At 48.9% G+C, this 8,947-nt stretch overlaps 1 protein-coding gene across 6 annotated transcripts in view; it reads right to left on the bottom strand.

Annotated features, from left to right (window-relative positions):
* Positions 1 to 1,677: 1,677 nt before the first annotated feature.
* The window catches only part of ATP2B4 (ATPase plasma membrane Ca2+ transporting 4), a 50,818-nt gene continuing 43,548 nt past the window's right edge, over positions 1,678 to 8,947 (bottom strand). For all 6 annotated transcript variants that reach the window (XM_051638864.1, XM_051638867.1, XM_051638861.1 and 3 more), the window contains one exon: positions 1,678 to 6,788. In XM_051638864.1, the coding sequence (XP_051494824.1) occupies positions 6,763 to 6,788 (26 nt within the window). In that variant the 3' untranslated portion in view covers positions 1,678 to 6,762. The remainder of the gene's footprint in view (positions 6,789 to 8,947) is intronic.

Genomic DNA, 8,947 nt, shown 5'->3' with positions numbered 1-8,947 from the left:
ACCTGCAGGATGCTGGCATCATTGACTGATGTTTCACCAAGCGCAGAGTTTTCAAAGTAACCCTTAGTACAGCAAATTCGTTATTTCAGTACATTTTCATCAGGCTGTGCTTCTATTTGAACGTACTAACGAGTATCCTGCGACTACCCCAAGAGTGTCCCCTCCCGTCCACCTCCGCCCCACGCCCCCCTTCCCCGGCCCCTGGGCTCTCCCTCGCGCTGCCTCCGGGTCACGCTTTCCAAGCTGGAAGCTCCTTGATGTTTTTAACTTGGTTTCCTGGAGTAGCAGGCACTTCTTGTGGGGCCTTGGGGCACCTGAGGCCCGGGCCTGGCTGGGGCGTGCAAGGAAGCCGCCGTTTCTCCATCAGGGCAGCGTGGGGTTTGTGAACGTTTTGTGGCAGATTACAGGACTAAATGTGCCTCTCTCTGCCTTTTTCCTCTCCCTCCCAGTGTGCCAGCGTCCTTTCATCCATCTGGACCTGCAGCAGCAGCATCCATCCTCTGGAGCAGGGTGCCTGGGGCAGCCCTGGCACAGCCACGGCCATTTTTTCCCCATTAAATGACTAAAAGTCCTGTGATTTGTTTCTCTCTTCACATCCAGCCTGGTCTAGGTTTAAAAAAAAAACAAAGCACCTAGCAGTTGTGGCTGTTCTGTTTAATTAAGAGTTGAAGGACACTGTTGACACAGACACCTTCCCAGGAAAGCAGGGAAGTGTGTGACGCTGCCCAGTAAAGCTTTTACACCCTGTTCTTATCCCCTGGCATTAGCTCCAGGGGTCAGAGACTCAGCTGAGAGGTTTTAAATTGAATTTTCTCACTGACAACCTCACCCAGCTCCATCTTATCACAGCTTGGCCCTGGTTATTAAAGACAGAGAAGCAACAGCTTCCCCACCAAAGCCAGGGGAGTCAAACAGTGCCCTCAACCCGCCTGGGGATGAGAGGATTTCAGAGGCCAGTTGCTTTTATTTGCTGTTGTTCTTGTCTGGGCAAAGTGCCTAAATGGAGGCAAAATATTCTCAGTACAGAGGCAGGACACGGCTTGAAGCCAGTCCCCAGGAGATGGAGATCACACATCAGGGGAAGGGGACAAGGAGGATCTTTGCTCCAGGGCAGCTTGACAGGTAGCCCAGGGCTACTGGTTTGGGTGGCATTTGACAGCCAGTTTTGGCCTGGAGTTCTTCTTGGAGGTGGAAGAAGCCACGTTTGAGACAAAGTGCTGGTTGCAACCGGCCAGCCCCTGCCTCTCAGTACTGAGGCTTACACAGAGAGACAGCCCACACTAACTAAGGGGAGCTTTGGTAAGAGTGGGGTTGCTTTTGACCCCCATCCCTCTTTCCACCCTGCAAGCCCCCCTTGCTCCCACAGGAAGCCCAGCTGTTCCCCCAGCGCTCAGGGGAGGACGTGGGATTGATCTCACAAGCTGGTGGACACACTTGAGGACGTCACAGTTACATGTGGGCACATTTTATTCTCTGGATGCACTTGCTCATTGTTTCTGCTCAACAGCCAAAGCTTTATTGATTCAAAACCATTTCCCTTCTCCCCCACCCCCAGCACGCTTCATTTTTTTTTGCTATGTACCCCCTTTCCCACCCCTCAACCACTCATCTGCTTCCACTTTGAGTATTATCCCTGCTTGGAATCTATTTTCTTAGAAGAAGCCAACTGACAATTCATTCAATTTTTTCTTTTTTTTCTCCCAAGAACCATATAAATTACATGCAAAACATTGTACATAGAGATTAATATCAAAATGCAATACAGATCAGGTGCACTTTAAGCTGGACTCTAGGATATGGCAAACACACCAGGGTACATATTGCTTTGAAACCACCATTATTTTTTTTTTTGTTTGGGTTTTGTTGGTTTTTGTTTTTTTTTTTAAATGTCATGCATACCACATAATATTCAGTCTTTTGTTTTGTATTTTTTCTGTTTTTATACAAAAATACCAGTGCTTATTATACGTAGTTACTGGAAAAAGAAGAACTCAAGATCTGCGTGCCCTCTTGAAAAGAAAGTCTTGTCGTGAGAGCATTGGATAAATATATATACACACACAAATGTTGGTTTAATACTGTATATATATATATATTTATTTAAGGGGAGGAAATAAACTAAAGGCAGTTTTAGCCATGGGCTTTGCTGAATGAAAATTGTTTTGGTTTGTTTGGTTGAGCAGGAGGGTATCAGAGGCAGGACAGCCAGAGATCAGCCAGTCTTGGGGGCAGGGGACAGCCTTGGCAGAGAGATGCTGGAGAAGAGGAGCCAGGTGCCACGAGACACGCTGGCCTTGCCCCACAGCCCCAGGAGAGCAGAACCTCCACCTCACCCTGCCCCCCTGGAAGAGCTGGGGTTGCAGGAGGGTGTTTTATGGGGTACCTGCTCCACGGGTTGAGGAACTTGTAGGAGCTTGACCCCAGCAGTTGAGGAGTGATGGCAGATAGATGTGTCCTTCCCCCAGGAGGTACAAAAACCTGCAGGGGCTCTTCTTCTTTGAGGTCCTTGGGCCCTGCAGTCGTGGAGGGCAAGAGGAGTTGGTGATGGCATCACGGAGGTGCCCTCCCTGGTGCTGGGATGGGGCTTTTCCGTTCACCTCAACGTCGTGTCACCCCTAGAAGCATTTCTGGAGGGGCTGAGCACTAGAGGACGTCTGCTCCTGGCTGGGGAAGGCCAAGGGCTGCCCATGCTAAAATGGGACTCAGCTGTTGGGTTTTTTTTTTTTTCTTTCCTTCTCGAGATCGTTTTGAAATTTTCCTCAAAGCTTATTGCACAAAACCTTTGAAAACGCAGTATAACCCCTGTGCAAATCAAAGGAAACCTTATCACATCATGCAAGATGCCTAAAAAATGCCTGCTCAGCAATGCACACAGGACTGGGGGGGGGGGGGGTCACGTCTTTGGTACCAATCCCATTTATTTCACAGGAAACCACCACCGGGGACCCTGCTGGCATCAAGAACCGGCTGCAAAAAAACGACGTTCAGAGTGTTTTAATAACAAAGCATTCCAAGGCAAGTTAACACGTTAGCACAGGGCATGACTTCTCTTCCTGTCTGGCATGGCACTGTCCCCCTCCCCGCCCCCCCCCCCGTGCACATTCATGGCAGTTTGAGCAAAAAAAAAAATAAGAAGAAATAAAAAGAAAACATCTCCCCCTCTTTCAAGGCGTGTTGCAGAGTCCCCAGAAGTTCGTGCTGCCGACCATGCCTTTCAGCACAGAGCACCAATCCCCCCCCAAAACACTTTTGATAATGTCCTCAATAACTTAACCCAGTCATCACCTGCTGCCAGTAAATCACTGAAACTAAATAAGAAATCAAAATGATCATAAAATACTTTACAGGAAAGATGTATGCACAAGAAACGCTTATACTTTAAGCAACCAGCCATACCGACATCATTTATATATATATATATATATATAAAAAAACAAAACACATTTGTGTCATCCAACTAATGTCTAGTATAAAGATGGCTGCTCAGAGAAAAGGAAGCTGACTGGCATCTGATCACTGATACACTAATTAACTCATTAACTGTCACCTCTTGTCACGCGCCGTGGCAGACTCGTGATTTCTTCCATTCTGGTTTATTTATTTTTTTTTTCTTTAAACAAAATACATATGGCTGACGTAAAAATATCAGTTTCTGGTCTAAAGAAAACTAGATTTCTTTTCTTTTTGCATAATATTTATATAGAATTATCTCTCCCCCTCCAAAGATGGAAACTAGAACAACAAAAATACAACAACTAAAGGATGACCTGACCCTTGTGGCGACCTGCCAGTCACAGATTTCTGGGAGTGACTTAGAGAGCCCCCCAAAATTGGCTTTTATTTTGTGTGTGTGTGTGAAGTTTTCATTGGTTTAAGTCTTTTGTTTGTTTGTTTTTAAAACAGGTCTGAGGTATTAAAAAAATATCAAAAGAAAAATAAATCACTGTGCGTTCCCCCCCCCAAAAAAAAAGTATTTAATAAATATTCCTGTGAGCTTGTAAGAACACATCCTTTCATCTGTTTTTTTTTTTCTTTTTTCTCTTTTTTTTGGCTTTTTTTTTTTTTTTGCAAGTATTTAACATAGAAAAAAAAGTGATCTTTTAAGCAATGTCACCCCTAGGAACAGAACCCAACCCATCCTGTTTGTCTTGCCTGTCACCGCTTGTGTATAACCCAAGAAACCCCCTCCCTGCTCCTGCTCCCAAGTATTTTTTCTTGCCCTTCAAGCTTGTGGGAAGAAGGGGGAGGGCAGGGATGGGTCTTGTCTGCACGAGCAAAGGGGCTTGACGCCGAATTTGCAATTGAGACGGGCAGTGGTGGCAATTTCTTCTGGCTGTTGGCAGTGTACAAAGCCCAGCTGCCACCCCCTGCCAGCACCGAGGCAGGAGACCTGGGAGAAGGACCTTTCCTCAGCTACCTGGGGTGCCCCCACCCCAAGGAAGGGATGAGGCGATGCTGGGCTGGAAACGAAACAAAGACACTTGGGTTTGTGGTGTTTAGTTTAAGGAACACTTAATTCTTGGCAAAAAAAACCAAAACCCAACCCAACCCAAAAGCCCTGGGGCGGCAGGCGGTGCTGCAGGCAGTGCTTGGAGAAGGCACCAGAGATTCTGTGCGTTCTTAAAGGAAAGAGGAGAAGAAACCAGCCAGCCCACCCTCTCACTGCAACCTCTCCCCTTCCAGGGGTGGAGGCTGGGCCAAGATGACAGTTGTACAGCCAGTTACAACCAGGTTCTCTCTGCTTTCAACTAAACGAGACGAAGAGGAGAAGGCAGCAGAGCTTCCTCCAGCCCTGCCTGCCTGGGGTCAGGAGCCAGGGGTGCACCAGGAAGAGCCCACGGGGAAGAAACTAAGCCCAAGCAAAGCAAACTCCTGCCTCCTGCTCTGTCCCATGGCTTCACAAGAGGGTCAGTTTAGAGGTGACTCACCCAGGACACCTGGGGCCTCTGCTCCAAAAAAACAGGATTCTCGCCAGATGGCTACAGGAGGTGAGGCAGGACATGCAGGGTGAAGAGATGACCTTCAAAAAAAGCAGCACGTGAGGCAAAGCCTCCATGCAGCACGTTCTCTGGAAGACCTGCAGCCAACCAACCAACCAAGCTGCCACCTCTGTGAGGAAGTGCCTCCACTGGCAAACCAGCCACAGAAGTGCCACAGAAATCAAGGGCCATGGAGCCTCTCCTTCCACCAGCTAAAGAGACAACATGATTCATCCCTTCCATGATCTAGGAGTTGATCTACTGTACTGCCAATAACCCAATGCTTGTTCTCCATCCAGCCTGCTAGCACTCTGGCAGTGGTGTGCAGAGCTGGTGAGCACTGCTGGAGTATCCTCTGGGCTTCCTCCAGGGCTGAAGGATTATTTAACAAGCCAGAACGGGCAAAAGTCCCTCTGCTCCTGATGGCAGGAACCATTAAACCTTTGCAATGTCCTCTCCAAAAGTTTCACAGCTGTTCAAGAGCAGAAGACATCCATCTCTTAAAGGCTCCCCAGGAAGGGGCCCAGTTTCTCACAACCATGGGGGTTTTCTTCACCATCCTTCCACTGCCAGTTCACCCCCACCTTGCTCTGTAGAAAAATCAGAACCTTTTACATCCAGCAAGGTCCCAGCCAAGTCACCTTCATTCTTTGTCTACCAATTACTGCTTTGGAAACAGAGAGAGAAGCATGTGTGCACACACAGAGGAGGAGCTGTAAAAGGCTAGGTACCATTTTTCAAGGTGGAAGACTGGTGTACGTCCCTGTATCTATCAATCTGTGAGTAAACACCTTCCCCCTGGCTGGGTTTTTGTTTTGTTTTCTCAATTGTTGCACTCAAGTGCCAGCCCACCCCCCCTCCCACCCCCCACTTCCCACTGTGAAGACACTGGGGGCAAATCCCACAAGCAAAGAACAAACCCCCCCCCCCCAAAATGAGAAGAAAACCCTAAAAACCACCAGTGGGAAGAAAACAAAAAGGTCACAAGTGCACCCCAGCCCTCAGGCTGAGCGTGTGCATGTAGGACTGCAACAACTTGAACTTTTCTCTGAACATGCATTTTTCAAAGTGAAAACCCCCAACAGACACATGGAGCCCAACTCTTGGAGAGGGAATAACCTGGCTGCTTCACTTGGGTGAGTACCACTGAAAATCAGGGATGGAGATGGATGATTTTGGCTTGAGCCACTCTACCCAACACCCCTCATCGTGGTACTCTGGTTCCCACTGCTAAATCACGGTAGAAAATAAAAACACTTTAAAAAACAAAACAAAACAAACAAAAACCAAGGAAAGAAAAAACAAAACCAAAACAACCCTCAAAAAAAAGAAACAAACCCCAAAACCAAACCACCAAAATGATATAGGGATGAGCAGTTTGACACGAAGTGACCGCAGTGTGTGTGACCAGTTACTGGTGCCAATATCACACAGGGCGAGGGACGAAGGTGGTGGTGGAAGAGGAGGAGGAGGAGGAGGAGAAAGGGGGTTCAAAGTTGAAGGTCAAACCGATGTCTCCAAGCTGTGTAAGGGGCTCTGAGGCTCTGGGATGGTGAGCTCAGCTTGCTCGCTGTCCACTGCATTGTTATTCCTGTTGAGGGATGAGGATCCACCCAGGCTGCCCCCACCTCGCTTCTTGAGTCCGTCAGTCTCAGGGTCGTCTTCAGCGCCATCAGGGAATGGTGTTTGAGGCTCATCTTCCTCCAGGATGAACTCTGGGTGAGTCATGAAGTTATGGATGGAGCTTCTGGATTCGGGTTTCTCGAGGCCTTCGTACAAGGAGCTACGGAACGCATTCACCACTTTGATCTGCCGGGAGGCCAGGAGAGTGGGAGAGAAACAAGAGGGGTTAGGAACTGCTGTGAAAGGCCAGAGCTCCCAGGAGAAAGTAAAAATGAACAACAAAGACACCATCAAACAAACGAAAAAAGCACAACCACAACAAGTCACCACCACTGAACAGACAGCTAGGTCGAAATGAGAGATCTATGGTGAACTAGGAGGGCCAACATGGATCAGACTCAGGCACTAGGTGTGTGATGGGGAATCAACCCACTACGGGGCGACTTCAGAAGCTGCAAGAAAAGACACATACAAAAAAATAAAAAAATAAATTCAAAAAAAACCCCAACCAAACAAACCCAAACCAAACCAGATCGCTTCAAATGAATGGAAGCCAAAATGTATTAGTTGTCGTTATGGGTGTGCACGTGAATCTGGGTGTGAACGAGGACAAAAAAGGTGGAACTACAACTCAAAAAAGAGGTGGGTTAGACAAACAGTGGGTTCACTTCAAGGCAAAAAAACTCTACTGTGGGAGTGATGTGGGTGTTTGCCCTATTTCATTTTTAGACCCGTGGAAAGGAATGGGCTTTAAAGAAGTGTCACAAACTTTCCAAGCCCATGTGAAGCAGCAGGTCCAAGTGGATGCCATGACCAGTAAAACTGGACCCAGCTCAACATGCAAGAAGGAAGCCAATTCTGTGCCAGTTTCCCCACATGGCTGCCACCTGGATCCTGGGCTGGAGCTCTGGATCCTTCCCTACACCGACATGCTGAAGAAGACCCAGCAGTTTCCAAAGGCAGCTCATTCTTTTGGATGTTCTGCACAAAAGACAATCCCAAACTTTGCTAGAAAGCCTGGCCACACATCAGCCCTGGAAACAGCACTGCAAAGCCAGGCTGAACGTGTTACAAGCAGGAGATCCAGAGCCTGGTTTGGACAACCAGGGTATGGCTCTTCTACCTCTGTTGCACTGGAAAGGAGAGGTCTGGAAACAAGCCTGGGTTGTGGCTGGCAGTGAATTCACTGCTCCCTCCAGTTCCTCTGGAAATCCAGCCTTGAGCCTTTCCAGCTCTCCCCTTCCCCTTGGAGCTGAATCACAGTTGTCCAGTTGAGTGGGTGAAAAGCATCAGGTCCAGCGAAGGAAGGGGGAGGAGGTGGCAGCCCCATGGAGCTGCAGCAAACCTCTCCACCCTAGGGCAGATGTTGGCATGTGTGAGACAACCAACATGTGCAGCTCGGGTGCAGCAGAGCTCTCCAGCTCTCGTGGGTGACTCAGGGCTACGATCACTCCAAAAGATGTCAGATGGCATAAACTGAAAGAGAGTGGTGCAATATGTGGACTTTTGAAGCAGAGCCAACAAACCAGCAGCTGAAGGTCCCCCCAAGCTTCGGAGGACCTGGTGAAATCACACACAGCTTTGCCTTCTATTGCAAAGCTGAGAGCTACCCACCAAACCATGCCTTCCAAAGCATCCCTTGGGTGGCTCTGCTGTGTCTTACACCAATGTTCTCCCCACTGACTCTTTCAGGCCAGAGCCAGCACGTTGCCTGTCTCCAGAGTTCCCTCCATCCTGCCACAGCAGGTCACACCAACACCCTCCTGGCTCATGGCACCTTCACAGGCATCTGGGAACTGGGCATCTCCTTCCTTTATAGAGGACAAAGCTACTGACAAAAGTTGTCAGCAAGAACCAAGTGTCTTGCACAAGCTCTTGTGTGCTTTATGGAAGCAATAGAAGTCTCTACCCTGTTAAGCAGAGTTCACCTGGGACCAGGACACCTGCTCAGCTCCTCCTCTCAGAAAGAGCTGCCCCAAACCACCACAAGACTGTTCAACAACACCAGGTGCAGCAGAGATGGTGGGAACACCTTCCCACAGCAGTGCCAGTCATCCTGCTCTGTCTCCTGCCCTGTGGAAGCAACACTGCTACTCATGAGCTACCTCCACCTGCTCCCAGTCCCTTCCCATGTCCCCTGCCTGCTCTTGTGGTGTCCCTGTGGACTGAAGCTGGGGCACAAAAGGGAGAAGGATCCACAGATCCCACAGGAGGGAGGCTCCACTGCAGCATCCTTGGGCTACACCCTGGAGAGCCTCCTCATCACTCAGCCACCAGCCCAGGGAGCAGAGCTGCTGGAGGGAGAATGGGTCAGGCATGAAGCTGATGAGGCAAATAAAGGTGTG

Source organism: Apus apus, chromosome 23 (genome assembly GCF_020740795.1).
Source record: "Apus apus isolate bApuApu2 chromosome 23, bApuApu2.pri.cur, whole genome shotgun sequence".
Lineage (NCBI taxonomy): Eukaryota > Metazoa > Chordata > Aves > Apodiformes > Apodidae > Apus > Apus apus.
The sequence above is the reverse complement of the archived record's forward strand: the minus strand, read 5'-3'. Positions and strand labels throughout refer to the sequence as shown.